This window comes from Talaromyces amestolkiae (assembly GCF_001896365.1).
Source record: "Talaromyces amestolkiae strain CIB chromosome Unknown scaffold27.1, whole genome shotgun sequence".
In the NCBI taxonomy this organism is placed as follows: domain Eukaryota; kingdom Fungi; phylum Ascomycota; class Eurotiomycetes; order Eurotiales; family Trichocomaceae; genus Talaromyces; species Talaromyces amestolkiae.
This window is the reverse complement of record NW_024468063.1, coordinates 267,697-282,484: the sequence shown is the minus strand read 5'-3', so window position 1 is coordinate 282,484 and position 14,788 is coordinate 267,697. Positions and strand designations below refer to the sequence as shown.

Sequence of the window (14,788 nt, the reverse complement as noted above, 5' to 3'; positions counted from 1 at the left end):
GTGATATATTTCTATTTTACATTCAAAATTAGGTAAGAATTGCAAGCAGAGAAAAGATCCATAACCGAAATCCCTGAATGCAGGCTTCCCATCGTCAATTTTATCTCAATTGGATGGGCCATCTCTTTCGTATGGCGCCTCCATACTTGTAGATAATCAACGGGACAGGAATGAGACCAAGACTGAGAAACCCCAATAGAGAATTGCCCCATCCAAGACCCAGTGCCTCATACATCTTTGGTCCAGCAAGAGGAAGCAAACCTCCAAAAAGACTTCTGAATGCTGTAAGCCCCGACAGAGCCGATGCAGCAAAAGGGCCTCCTACATCAATAAAGTAGGTTTGGACGGGAATAAGAATTCCCATTAATCCAAATCCGAATGGTATCAAGCCAAGAATAGGGACTATCCAGTGGACAGCATAATCTGCAGACCAGCCGTACCAGAAGAAGCTGATAGGAACAAATAGAGCAAATATGACGCAGCTTGCCAGTCGCATCTCCGGCTCGTAGACGCCGTTATTTGCTTTTGAAAGACGTATGATGGCAGCATCAGATGTTTTAGCAACGGTTATGATTCCGGTCATGCACCCTAGCCCCAATCCCAAGTAAGCCAATCCGCAAAGTTCTGGTTGCCAGTGGTAGGTATTAATGTAGAGGGCAGTCAAAGTGGTGAAAAGAAGATATAGCAACCCAAACACGAATGCCACATATATGGACAGGAAGAGCAGGATGGGAGTGGTGAATAGCATCCTCAGGGGTCGTATCAAACCGCGGCGTAACACAGAAATACTCGATGCATCAGACCCAGCTTTGGCGTCGAGGACGGATCTTAATTCTTGGCGATTCAATTCCTTGCGCAGTCTGTTGGTCTTTCGTCGCAACAAAATGACCGGGCTTGTCTCGGCGCTGAGAAAAATGTTACCCACGGTGACGACTCCAGCAGCACATAGGGACACCCAATATGCCCAACGCCAGCCAGCTCTCTCGGCAATAAATCCGCCGATCATGGGTCCAATGATCGGTCCAAATAGCGCTCCGAAAGTATAAGCTGATGCTGCTAGACCACGCTGCTGAGTTGTGAAAAGGTCGGCGATAATCCCACCGCCGATCGATAGACACGCGGAGCCACCGACACCAGCTAGGAATCGAAAGGCGATTAGTGAGCCGATATTGGGTGCTAATGCGCATCCAATTTGCCATAGTGTTAGAAGGGAGTTGCAAATGTTGAGAATGATTTGTCGTCCATATATTTCACTCAGCGGCGATATAATCAATGGACCGCCCGCGAAACCGAGAACGAAAATGCTGACTGCGAGTGAAGCTAGAATGCTTGATGAATTGTTGAATTCGGCATCCATATAGCTGATGCCGGGTGCACTAATTGTTGAAATCAATGGACTGTTTTATTTAAAGAGTAATAGTCAGCATAATCACTATCTGCAATGAGTCTAACTATCGTGAGTGTTATTCTCAAACTCACCTCAGAAATGTAATTGCGGCTATTAACGTCATACTTCTAATCTTTTGAACGCGTGAGAAGTTCCTGTTGGTCAAAAAAGTCAGTCGTCAAGTTGGCTAATCTTCAATACACCGCAATAAATTGACAGAAATCCGAGCATACGAATATGATTGACGTACCTTGGGTTCTCGGGATCATCCTGGCTCTCCCAACCCACGAGCCCTTTCTCCATATCCGATTCTGGATATACCTCGCCCGCCAAATCTTTGCTTGGTTTGGAATCATTTTTAGCATCTGTAGATGGCTGTCGACTTAAATTTGTTGATGACGAAATCGCGTTTTCCTATTGAGCCTCTGTCAGACGTTGAGTTGTTGCCACAGCCCGTTTGTGAGGTAATTTTCATTCTTCAGAAAAAGCCGATCATACTTTATCTTCGACACCAGGAAGTGCTCCTTTCTCCAAATCTTCCTTCCCCGACATTCCAACGTTGTCTCCCTGCTCGACGTAAGAATGGATTCCAGAATTCAAATGTTCGGAAGTTGTGGCAAAATCTTCATTGGTTGTCGAGATATGGATTCATGTAGCACACAAAGCGGTCCAGAAATGTTCAAAGAAAGAGTAAGGAGCTATCTTGAGATTTTTTCTTTATGGCAATCTTCTTTTTATCATTTCGGCCCCTACCCCATTCGTCTAGCACTGCAAAATCACAAAGTGCCGAACTTCCGGGATCTGCCTCCCACGTCCTGTCGGATTTAGCACCGACCCTATGTCTAGCTGTGACTGGCTTGTCTAGATGCACTAATTACAAGGAATGACGGAGTAGTGTTGGATGGTCTGCTAGATCGAAATAACCATCCACTGTATTACTACGTGTGACGCTACGCCGTTTGCCCTTATCTCCACTTAAGTCCATCACAAAAGTACTCCGTCGGAGTAGAAACTGCGCAAAAGCCGCAGATCGATATGAAATGGACTAGTTGACTATTCTGTATGATTATAGATTACTTGAGCTATGTTTTACCACGCGAGAATGTATTTTCCGATTCTCTTAGTCTCCAAAATCTCACGACCGTGCAATCCATTCACAGCGACAGGCATCATGAGTTGACTCTACGCGCCCAACCCGCGCGCTACCTAACCATCTGGCAAGCAGCCTAGAGCCTACTTGGGCTAGTGGAATACCCTGAACAGATTTAGCTGCTGACGAAGCCTCGGTGACTGTGAGCACCGAGGCCGAGGGCGCCTACGACCTGCCAGCTTGATTGGCTTATTTTTAAGTACTAAATCATTCGAGGTTTGATTGACTAACTATTCCATGGAATCTTAATTATCATAGGGTTATCCTTTTGCGTTTAATATTTGCATTGATATTGACGTTTCAATGAACCGCAAACTGTACTCTCGGATTTGAACACTCAGAATAGTGTTTTTCCACTATTAAACCAAAAAACCCTGACAGTTCTCAAATACTCAACAAAAGGAAGATTAATCTGAACAGCATTGAGAAGATGAGCAATTTATGGCGCCAGAGAAACAATCCTGCCAATACCGGTGTACTCAGCTGCGGTATCAAAGGCCTTCTTCCAATCATCCAAGCCAAATTCGATCGTCTGGACAAAGTCCGAGCCCCGTGGGAATAGACCCCTTTCCAACATCTTGACAAATTGTAGGATATCTTCTCTCTCGTACATGAGCTTGCCTTTAAGCATCAGGCTTTTGTTAACGAACTGCCAGCCAACGACAGGATGAGCGATGAAGCCCATCGCACTGATTCGCCCATCATGTCTTATGGCGTTTATGGCGCTCTTGATATGAGTCGACTCTCCTGCAAACGGTGGGGAAACATCCAATACGGCATCAATCGTACCAAAAGCCTTTAGTGCTGCTGTATCTTTGCTTTCGTCGTTTGTGATTTTCACGGTTTCAATAGTGGCAGATGGTAAACCGATTTTTACCACTTCTTTGATTCGCGCAAGCTCCTTTTCGTTCCGGCCCATGGCAATTACCCTACACCCCATTGCAGCGACAACATGGACACCAGCACCGCCAAAGTTACCAGTGGCTGGACTGACAATCACTGTCTCACCTGGCTCGACCTTAATGTCTCGCAGCCCCCCAAATGCCACTAGAAGGTGGGAGAGGTAAACCAGGTCCTTGGCTGTGTATCCTAGTTCCTTAAATAATCTTCCCTCGTCAAGTGGGATACAGTTCTCGAGAGGCACCTTCATGTATTCCGCAAAGGCTCCATCATGCCACACATTATGCGACAACTGTTTGCTTCGCTCGTCCATGCCCTCGTGGATGCCCAGAAGGTATGTACTGTTCGGATCGTCACGACCGCGAATTACGCAATCAATCCAAACGAGTTGTCCCGGCGTCAAAGTCGTTGCGTCTTCCCCGACAGCTGCGATACGTCCAACGGCACTGTAACCACCCACGAGTGGCAGTGGTAAAGGATATGGGCGCTGTCCACTGTAGATCTCTCCATGATAAGATAGTACGCCAGCCTGAAGGACACGGCAGACAGCGGTTCCAATAGCAGCATTAGGTGTTGAAAGGGTCTGGATTTCCAGATCTGAGCCAACTTTGGTCACAACGAGAGCTCGATGCTGGGATGGGATTTGGGATGCCATAATTGAAGCAGGGTGATTGATGTTATGTTGTCAAAGAGAGAAAAAATTGAGATCTATCAATAAGGATAAAATAAATGAGCTGGTACTTTTCATAATGCACTTTATGACAAACAAGTAGCTGTTTATATACCTGTCCGGGAGGTTTATTAAATCCGCGAGCGGCTTTCTCACTGCGGGCTTAGGCTTACCAGTTGGAACGATATAGATTGGCGTAAGCAAGCCAAACGACAATAAAACTGGGGGGCTTAGAGTTACCTAACATATACACTAACTACCTACACGTAACCTGGCTTGGGTGGGCAGCTAGAAATTTTCCGTCATCTGTTCCGCTCCGCTGCTTATGGCCGCACTACATACAACAGAATTGACCTTTCCTCTAATAATTACACAATACTCGTGGAAAGTAACTTATGTTAACTAAGTTACGGGCCTATTCAATGGAAGACTAGCCGCGACGAATATAACCTGCAAAAATGGACTAGCCCGTGTCAGGATTGTCCAGCTCTTGAGCTTGGTCATTAAAACAAGCCTATTTTACATTATCTCCGCCATCCTAGCCGGACTCTTCTATATATTCTAGGTTACGGAGGGTCAAGTCGGTTAGTCCTTCGTACTCAAGCATTAGTTGAGTATATTTTGCAGATAGTATTGATACTTGGAGCACTGAATTCTGGTCATTGTGTAAATGAGAAGATTTCACAACATTAGCCACCTAAAACCTTGTTGACCTGTTTCAGAGGTGCTGGCAAGCATCCATTGCATTTTTGCACCGGTGCTTCTTGGGCCCGTCAATTTTCCAATGACTATTCAGTTAAATTCCAATTCTTCATTATGCAGTGTTACTAGCCTATGAATATATTGTTATTTAAATAGATAAAAGGTACCCGGTAGTATTTAGCTATGCGCTTTACCTCCATCGGATACTACCTCGGACTTGACTTTCTTTCATTGATGCATTAGCGTAGCGTTGAACAATCGCAACGCAACTGCACTTACGTCTCGTCTGAGAGCTTTCAATTATAAAAGGTTATTCCGGTATACGCTTCCCTGGTGTGAAGTAAAACATGTGTAGGGCATCTCGTGACTATGAAAGTGATATCTTAGTTATTATTTCATGTGCTAGTCTTGCCCATCCAAGCAGTTTGACCTCTCGACAGATATATTGCAAGTCTTCTACAAAGTCTTTCATGCGCAGGTTTTCCGATAGGTAACAATTAGTAAAACAAGTTTAGTACATAGAGGACAAAGACGCGGTAGCTTCGTCCAGGGCAAGGTCCGCAGCATTCAAAATATCATCAAAATTCAACAACGGCGAGAAATCCTGCATGTTCAAAGTGACATCATACAATGGACTGGCTGGTAAACCTATATTTGCTTGTATAGTTGCATATGACATTTGTAGACTGTCTCTGGCGCTCTCAATCATTTGTTCTTGGAGCGATTGACCCAGCGTAGGATCCTCCGCTTTGGTCAGAACTATGCTCAGCTTCATATGTAGCTTGACATTTGTTTCGCCGAACTTCATGCGTTGGGCCGATTGTGACCGTGCTTCGTGTACAGCAGCTACGAGCATGGATCGGTAATCCCAGGGTTGTTGCGTGATTGGGTTGGATCCTTTGTCTTGGATCTCAATTAGTAACTCTGAGGCTAGTGCCAGAGACACATGAATGATACGGTTCTTGAAGATGCCACTGCCGCGTAGCAGTAAATGTGCGAAACTATCGTCCGTTGTGGGGGAGAGTAAGGTAGCAGCAGCATCATAGCTTATCTTTCGAGAAAAGTAGGACAAAGGGCCTGCATGAGCTCTACAGGCCCAGGGGCGATGCAGGCTTAGTAGAAAACGACGAATCAACAAATCAGACAAGTTATGGCGGAAGACATCGCTTCCAGTTTGGGGATCCTTCTTCACGAACTCGCGACAATTATTGCAATGATTGTTAATTTCCGATGTCAGAGCAACAATCTTGTCCCTGCTCATGTCTGGGTTGAGACCGTTCATCATTCGTAAAATATTCAATCTAGGACGCAGACAATCGAATAGAAATATCTGTAAAGAAGTATCCGTCACAACAGTATGTAGCTTTGGTGAGATCTTCTGGGTAGAATCGTCCATGTCAGTGTCATCTATATTAGACGGTGGCTCTGTGTCAAAATCTTGTATCGAAACAATTGGCGGCATTCCGGCATCCAGTGACGCTTGTACGTTCAACTCCATTATAGTCGCCCAGAGTCTTCTTCGCAACTCCGTGTCCCTGATGAATGCAGGAATTAGTACTATCTCTATCATTCGCTCTATCGGATGACTCACAAAACACTCATGTCATCGTAATGGCTCGGATCGAGGTGTAGACCCATTTGCATTGCCGTACGAACAAGGGTTCCCATTGCAACCCAAATCAGATCTCCACTTATTGATAGGCACTGGCGTGCGAGAATCAGTAAACATTGAATCTGCAATCCACTTATCCCAATTCGATTCTTCTCCAAAGGAGCAGACAGCCATGCCTGTGCGGAGTAAACCCATTGACATACTGTCGAGTACACTTCCAAGTTATCAGACTCGTGGTAAATGCTGTATCCCAAGGCAATAACGAGCTGGACCTTTAGCTTCATCGCATCTGGAACATTAACAGGATCTTGCCAATATGATTCATATTCGGTCCAGAATGATGGGATATGGAGAATGCGAAAACACAGTTCAAAATGTGACACATATAAACGGGCCATTGTATCCGCAAACACCCTTTTGGGCAGTTGGGGCTCCACGAGCGGTAAACATCTAGTCGGCCTGGATGCTTTAATTGTTTTGGCGAGAAGCTTGGATTTCTGGAGTAACATGTGTATCTCTGATTTCAAAGTCTTGACGCGTTCGATGTCAGTTGGGTCGTTCGTTTCTATATTCATAAATTTACTTATTCGTTTGAACTACGGTATATATATTTTTAGCTACTTTGCCAATATACAGGTGTAGACACTTACCTCAGGAACATCATTCGTCCAATGGGTTCGTCCGAAGAGTCGAGACTTGTTTAATATTGGCTTTGCGCCTTGTAAAACTGGATTTGACGCACATCCGCTTTCAGCCAGGCTCGTGGCGCGTGAAATATCAACACTGATTTTTGGCTCACTACACGAGAGCAGATTTTCCAATCTTCCAAGTCGACTTTCGAGCTCATTGATTCGATCATCGCGCCCCGGCTTTACATTGAAAATATTATTCGACGATTCATTCACCTCTGGGGGTGGATCCTGACGCGTATTTTCATGAATCGGGTCAGCATTTCCACATGCTTCAGCAGGCACCGGTTCCGCTTGTCGTGGCGTGATAAGAGATCCATTAAGTTGGCTAGAGCTCGTGTCAATCAGTCTACTAGTAGGACCACTGCTAAACACACAATGTTTTCTAGTTGTAGTACAATGATTGCACGGCATTTGTCGGTCACATTTGATTTTACGACGCCGGCACTCAACGCAGGAACGAGCAGGCCTTCGGCGCCGCCTCGTGACTCGCGGGGTTTGATCTGTCATTCTTTTCTTTTATTGATGATCATTGGAGAACGGGGATTGCCCGAAGAACAAAAGAGGGAGATGAAAAGTGACGGACAAACTCCGATTTAAATTTCTAGCGTCAAAAAAAGTAGACCATCTTTTAGCGAGTAGTTAAACCCGGTAAACACCGGCTATCCCCTGACATTTCACCCAAGGATGTTAATAAACGTTTTTCAGCTTTCGGACGGTCAACATCAACTTGCGATAATTGTAAACTCAGGCATAAGCAAATTGATCATAAACAGGGATTCCCGGAGGACATGATGACAACCATCACAGTACTCGCTGATGATAACAACAGTCAATCAACTATCACTCTCAATCCAAGTCATACAATTGCCAATATAGACCCGTTGATCTATGGAGGATTCACGGAGTTCGTCATTCATCCTCTTTTTTTGAGCTAATTGTTGGCTGATTGCGAGGATCTAGGCATATGGGCCGCTGCATCTATGGAGGGTTGTATGAACCAGATAACAATCACGGGCTGGTCAACTCGAAGGGCTTTCGAATCGATGTGATTGATTGTTTCAAGGAATTGAATGTACCGGTCGTGCGATACCCAGGCGGCAATTTCGTGGCTACTTACCGATGGCAAGATGGCATTGGCCCGAAAGACAAGCGACCATCACGTCCAGAACTAGCTTGGAATGGCATTGAGACCAACCAATTTGGAACTGACGAGTTCATGGACTGGTGCAAAGAGGTCGGTACGGAACCATATTTGTGCCTGAATATGGGTACTGGCACTTTGGAGGATGCGTTGGCCTGGCTCGAGTATTGTAATGGCAACAAGGATACGTACTATGCAAACCAGAGACGCAAAAACGGTCATACTGAACCGTATAATGTGAAATATTGGGCTTTGGGCAATGAGATGTGGGGGCCATGGTAAGCGAGATCTCGACTGCACCAGCAAACACTCCAAATTAACCCATAGAGAAGGCAGGTCGAACAGCATACGAAAGAGGATTATGCCAAGAAGGCTATCCAATGGGCAAAAGGTATGTCAAAATCATGCCGCGGGGGAAAATATTGTTTTGATCGACTGACTTGCCTGGGAAAGCTTTAAAACTTCTAGACCCTTCCATTCAGTTGGTCTCTTGTGGCCAGGATGGCTGCTCAGACTGGGATCGATATGTGATACAAGAGTGCCATAGCTGGGTCGACATGCATTCTATACATTTTTACTCTGCCGGAGAAAGGTAAGCATGTTTACCCCAAAGTTCATGGGCATATATTAACTACTTTAGCCATTATCGAAACATATCCAGCCCATATGCTGCCGAACGTGCTATCCAAGTGACTTCAGCCCTGATTGATCTAGCACGATGTGAAATCGACTATTCCCCCTGGCCTAACACCGCCAGAATATACACAGGACCAAGAGGCAAGCGCCGCCCGAAAATTTGTTTTGATGAATGGAACATCTGGGATGCGGAGAGAGCACCGGGCGATAAGGGTGCTGAAGAGCAATATACCCTTTCTGATGCCCTTGCCATGGGAACATGGCTCAATATTTTTATTAGAAACTGCAAGGAGCTCGGAATGGCTACTATTGCCCAAAGCGTGAATGTCATTTCACCTTTAATGACCTCGTCTACCGGGCTATTCAAGCAGACAACATATTGGCCGCTGCTACTATTTTCCAAATTCATGAGGGGTCAAGCTATTGCAGTACATGTTCAATGTGCGGCATACAAGGGAGAAACAAGACCGGAATGGATTCAATCAACATGCACTATTCCGAAGCTCGATGTTAGTGCAGCAACTGACGGCGAATGGGTCAACCTTGCGGTGGTTAATGTGGACGAAAACAGTAACTTTGAGACGGAATTGACAGTTCTGGGGTCGCAATCAGAAGTTGAGGTTTTTATCGTGGGGGGAGAGTCGCATCAATTGACGGACTTCAACAGTCAGGGCAAAGAAGTGGTCAAGATCCAGGAAACGGTCTGGAGACCTGAGGGATCGACAAAATTCACTTTTCAGAAACACAGCTTCACTCTTTTGCGTTGGAAGATGTAGCTGGCGAGCAATACCTATAGCCATAGAATCCCGCATGATTCAAAGCATGGCCAGGCTATTGTGTAGACCAATAGAGTCCCTAATCTCAAGAAAAGCATCCTTCCTCAGTTGACAACCTTGTTAAAGTCTGGAATTTAAAGCCTAAAACGTGCTAATCATCATAACTGCCGGGCATGTGACTTCAACATATTTGTATATACGTAGTCAGAAAGCCTCGGTCTTTAGACAATACCTGGGAAGACCCGCCACGAGGATCCAAGTTGAAATAAATCTCATAGCACAGTGGTAGACAGGTCGACCATTCTTGTTCGCTATTCCTACGGTGCGCAATCGTATCTCTCCAGTATAACCCCGGAATAACCCCGGATTTTGATTGAGAATCCACAAATGTAGCGGAAATCACCGGTTTAAGCCGTACACTTCTACAACAAAGCTATAGCGTGAGATAGATACCTCAGGAACGGCCATATGTGGCTGAATGTAAGCCCCATGATTTGATTGCCCAGTCTTGCACTTAATTGCAGTTTAGTAACGATATGCCAGATAACGGTAAGACTCGGTCCACCAGCCGGTAATTTAGCCGGTGGAGGTATTGCCTATAGATAAGTGGCTTAAACCATATCTTGCTCTCCCTAGTCATCAGCAGGATCTGATAACTTCTTCTTTCCGATGTAGAACCCGGAAATTTGATCCTAGGGTACTGTTGTAAGCATACATATGTAGCGTTGTCAGCCTTTCAGTCGCAAATTTAACATAACTTTTCATGGCCAAATAATCAAATCGCCCGTCATGGACTCCACCGCTCTCACGATGGCCGACGTGCTGGCCAGCCGCAATACTGGTTGGTTTGCCAATACCGGTATCATCAAGCTCAATGCCATTTTATGTCTATCACTCGTCTCAAGCTACGCAACTGGGTACGATGGAAGCATGATGAACGGACTCCAGAGTCTAGACGAATGGAATGCCTACTTCCACAACCCTACCGCAAATACTTTGGCTCTGTAAGTTCGTCGAACAGTGGTCCTTCTGTTTGCAGTAAAGTAATAATGGCCGATGTAGGCTGAATGCGATTCAGAATGTCGGCCAATTGGCTGCCATTCCATTCTGTGCCTATGCTTGCGATACCTTTGGTCGAAAACGAATACTGGTCGCGTCGTCCTTTGTGCTACTAATAGGAGTTTGCCTACAAGCCGCGGCACAGAACAGTCAGTACAATGAAGTCTATCTCAGTAGACCTACTAACTTTTTGAAGATGGAATGTTCATCGCCGCACGTGGTATACTAGGAATCGGGCTTGCATTCAATATAACGGCCGCCCCTCTCCTCATCATGGAACTCGCCTTCCCATCGCAACAAGTAAGAAACCTAGTGACGGGCCTGGACTACCTTTATTAATCCATAACAGGCTATATTGGTTAGTGTGTACAACGCGTTGTGGAGCTTAGGATCAATCGCAGCTTCATGGACTACGTACGGTACCTTTCGAATCAACAACAGCTGGGCATGGAGGATTCCCTCTGCACTACAGGCGCTCTCCAGTGTCGTTCAGATAATGGCGTTCTAATTTATTGTGGAGTCTCCCCGTTGGCTCATTGCTAAAGATCGCGAGGAGGAAGCGCAAGCTATCATCACCAAGTATCACGCAAATGGAAATCCGCATGATCCGATAGTAGCGGTTGAGATGCATGAAATTCGCGAGGCCTTGCGCATTGAACAAGAGTTCGCGCAAAATAATTCTTACTTAGCCTTCTTCAAGACCAAGGGCAACCGCACCCGATTTTGGCTGATTCTCTGCGTTGGATTTTTCTCGCAGTGGAGTGGAAACGGTGTCATTTCTGTAGGTCTTCTCGCGTATTACGAGTCAAAATCACCACGATCAAGTTCTGATTTTGATTTAGTACTACCTTACACTTGTTTTGGATTCTATTGGGTACAAAGATGAGTCCACCCAAACGCTGATCAACGGTGTTTTGGCCATTTGGAGTCTTATCTCTACCACAATCGTCTCCCTTTTTGTCGAGAAGTTCTCTCGCAGGTTCTTATTCTTAGCATCCACAGCAGGAATGCTAGTCTCCTATATCGGTGCGAAGACTGACAGAAATCAAGAAAAGTTCTTTCGCTAATATATCTTTCAGTTTGGACGGCCTTAGAGGCAGAGTATGAAAAGCAAATCGATGCTGGCGAAGATGGGAGCCCTGCCTACGCTAGGGGCGTTCTAGCTATGATAATCTTATTTAACACTGCCATGGCCGTGGGATGGGGTCCACTACAGGTCACCTACGTGGTCGAAATTCTTCCGTATAACTTACGAGCTCGAGTAAGTCAAGTCCGGCGCCAAATCCCAACCGTTTCTAGGGCTTACATATTCTTAGGGCTTGGTATTATACAATCTCTTTGTGGCAATGGCATTGATATTCAATCAATATGCCAACCCTATCGCACTGACTAATATCAAGTGGCGCTGTAAGTAAAATGTAGCTGTGGTGTGGGTTTTTTCAAGATTGCTGACAAAAGCTAGACTACATTGTTTACGACGTCTGGCTCTTATTTGAATTAATCGTCGTCTATTTTCTCTGGGTAGAGACCAGAGGTCCTTCGCTTGAAGAGATTGCTGCTATACTTGATGGCCAAGAAGTCAAAGAGAAGTTGATAGAGACTGCAGCCGATGCTGCCTCGCGTGATATCGGACACTTCAATGATGTAGACAATGAGGTGAAAGGGGGCAGGGCGCGGGTTATTCAGAGTGCATGAATCCTGACTTTCTATTCAATTATATCGGCAGAATACTCTGTATTCCTATGAATATCATCTAATATGATGCCAAGATAGATATAACCTTACATGCTGTCCTTTATTAGGTAGCCGGCCAGGTTCTACGCATGATACGCATAGGCCCTACTTGCAGCCTAAAAATCGACGCCCTCGCTCTATTAATGTCTACAGAAATGGACCAAGATTTCTCGTTTAATCAAAGGTTAGTGCTTCAAGATATGAAAGAGGCCAAGGCTACTTCTCTTCGCCATACATGGTCTGATAATGAATCTTCCATATTTCCTGATATGAAAACTGAATATTCCATAGGGATAGCTAGTATGGTTTCCTTGTTCTGCCGTGTTACTAGTAGAAAGACAAGCTAGTACGGCACTTGAGCAGCGAAATAGTCCAAAATCAACTGTAACCGCTCGCTAGTCGCCGTTTCTATCATTCTGTATTCCGCGCCAATCAGGAAAGTCTGATTTCGGTCAGGCGAGTTTGTTTCCCATACAGCAGGCAAAGCACCCTTATTGTATGTCCCACCCTCGTTAGGGTCAGAAGTCTTCATAAAATTGGCCCAGTAGCTGCTCAAAATATTAGAGACATCATAGGCCTCGTCTGTATAGTTTTCGCTTTGGGCCCACAGGTTCCCTAGTACATAAACGATTTCTGATGCGTGCGTAGCTTCGCCGTAGTTCCAGTAGTATGTGTATGTCTTTACTTGATTCGCAGAACTGGCAAAACCATTCATGTACTGCCAGCTACTGACTCGGAAGGTGTCTCTGATGATATTATTCTCTTGCTCGCCAGCCTGGGTGTCGTTGGCAGCTGGATATAACTCCAAGAATTGAGCTGCCCATTCACTACCTAATGTTGAGTTGAGCCACTCTTCGTATTCACTGACTGTTGTAGAAACAGTCGCCGCTGCACCATCTTCGTTGGCATTGTTGCCTGTTATGTAAGGTACTTTGTTACCGGCGCCTTTAGCCAGCGTGTCGATATATGTAGACGGAATCGCGTAGTAATCCAGAATAGGCTTAATAGCCATGCCGTAGGAACCGGTCGCATTGACCAGAGCCTCTGTATCGAGAGCTCGTGCTTCAGTGATAGAAGTCACGTTCAGTCCCTCAAGAATTTCGGCGCCCAATTCTTCTGCGTCGGTAAGGGTTGAATAGGAACACTCATATGCATTAACATTGGGATCATTGGGTGACCGCACGCCCGACTCGGAAATTGCGTTTACAATTCCGAGACCTGCGGTCAGTTCACTGTTCACAATGTGATATGTTGCAGCAGCACCAAAAGATTGCCCAATGATGGAAATGTGATCTGGGTCTCCTCCGAATGCTGCGATGTTCTCATGGACCCATTTTACAGCAGCAAATTGGTCAAGAATCCCCCAATTACCAGAGGAATTTTTTCCTGAAGTCTCTGTCAACTCGCTGTTGGCCAAAAACCCAAATACGCCACTGCGGTAATTATAGGAGACGAAAATGATTCCTTTGCTAGCGACTCCAGCGCCGTTATAGGTGCTCTCTGGCGGTGCGTTTCCCGCACCATAGGTCCAGATGGCGACAGGGAGTTTTTCGTCCGGTGACTTGGCTGGTGTCCAAATGTTGAGGTTGAGACAGTCCTCACTCTGGGAGTAGCCCTCCAGCGCAGATTGACTGGCCGGACAGATGTATCCAAAGTCTGTAGCATCGAGAGTGCTTCGCCATGGAGAGGCTGGCTGTGGTTCACGCCAGCGGTTGGCCCCAGATGTATCGGCACCGAAGGGAATGCCTCCAAAGAAGGATATATCAGCCCAGTTGGTCACATACTCTGCCACAGAGGAATTAAGGGCGGCCTTGCCCTGGACGGAGCCGTAGCCTGGGATATTAACGAGGTTCTTGTAAAGAGGCTCTGTGCTCGCAGCAGCTAGAGATTCGACAAGTATAAGGGAGAAGAACATGATGATGATTTTGTAATTTACATCTAAAAGCCTTTAGGATGATTCTATGAGGAATGTGTCCCACATGTTCCTTATATAATGTTTTCTTAGAATCACGCACAGATACTTCGCTTTGTTAAGACTTGGCTCAGCCGGACTTCACATGGTTAGATTATATGAACCGACGTACATGATGTAGTTGCATTAAATATTAGCTCTCACAGTGGAACACACACGCGAGATACTAATGATCTACGGGCGATCCTCGGGTTTCTATTGTAGAAGTCTCCATAGATACACGTACAGGTATACGTAAGCAATTACTAGTAATCCGTGCTACGTAGTATTGGATGCCCTCGAATTGATTCAACCAAGAATGCAAACATCAGGGGATTGCCGCTAGCCTACACACAACCTAGACTACTACATGACCGC

At 45.6% G+C, this 14,788-nt stretch overlaps 6 protein-coding genes across 6 annotated transcripts; 2 read left to right on the top strand and 4 right to left on the bottom strand.

Annotated features, from left to right (window-relative positions):
* Positions 1-100: 100 nt before the first annotated feature.
* Positions 101-1,690, bottom strand: BHQ10_009908 (uncharacterized protein; the record flags this gene model as incomplete). Its single annotated transcript, XM_040882874.1, has 3 exons — positions 101-1,376; positions 1,480-1,542; positions 1,638-1,690. 3 exons carry the CDS (start codon positions 1,688-1,690, stop codon positions 101-103), a joined length of 1,392 nt encoding a protein of 463 aa, XP_040738410.1.
* A 1,286-nt stretch (positions 1,691-2,976) lies between these two features.
* On the bottom strand, positions 2,977-4,092 carry BHQ10_009907 (uncharacterized protein; the record flags this gene model as incomplete). The annotated part of the gene is made up of 1 exon (XM_040882873.1): positions 2,977-4,092. One exon carries the CDS (start codon positions 4,090-4,092, stop codon positions 2,977-2,979), a length of 1,116 nt encoding a protein of 371 aa, XP_040738409.1.
* A 1,228-nt stretch (positions 4,093-5,320) lies between these two features.
* Positions 5,321-6,447, bottom strand: BHQ10_009906 (uncharacterized protein; the record flags this gene model as incomplete). The annotated part of the gene is made up of 2 exons (XM_040882872.1): positions 5,321-6,344; positions 6,401-6,447. 2 exons carry the CDS (start codon positions 6,445-6,447, stop codon positions 5,321-5,323), a joined length of 1,071 nt encoding a protein of 356 aa, XP_040738408.1.
* Positions 6,448-7,904: 1,457 nt separating this feature from the next.
* BHQ10_009905 (uncharacterized protein) lies at positions 7,905-9,666 on the top strand (the record flags this gene model as incomplete). The annotated part of the gene is made up of 5 exons (XM_040882871.1): positions 7,905-8,017; positions 8,074-8,532; positions 8,587-8,645; positions 8,708-8,846; positions 8,895-9,666. The coding sequence occupies 5 exons, from the start codon at positions 7,905-7,907 to the stop codon at positions 9,664-9,666; spliced, it is 1,542 nt and encodes a 513-aa protein (XP_040738407.1).
* A 789-nt stretch (positions 9,667-10,455) lies between these two features.
* Positions 10,456-12,420, top strand: BHQ10_009904 (uncharacterized protein; the record flags this gene model as incomplete). Its single annotated transcript, XM_040882870.1, has 9 exons — positions 10,456-10,670; positions 10,729-10,874; positions 10,922-11,025; positions 11,089-11,139; positions 11,246-11,506; positions 11,568-11,751; positions 11,805-11,986; positions 12,042-12,132; positions 12,188-12,420. The coding sequence occupies 9 exons, from the start codon at positions 10,456-10,458 to the stop codon at positions 12,418-12,420; spliced, it is 1,467 nt and encodes a 488-aa protein (XP_040738406.1).
* Positions 12,421-12,802: 382 nt separating this feature from the next.
* Positions 12,803-14,374, bottom strand: BHQ10_009903 (uncharacterized protein; the record flags this gene model as incomplete). The annotated part of the gene is made up of 1 exon (XM_040882869.1): positions 12,803-14,374. The coding sequence occupies one exon, from the start codon at positions 14,372-14,374 to the stop codon at positions 12,803-12,805; it is 1,572 nt and encodes a 523-aa protein (XP_040738405.1).
* Between the last annotated feature and the right edge of the window lie 414 nt (positions 14,375-14,788).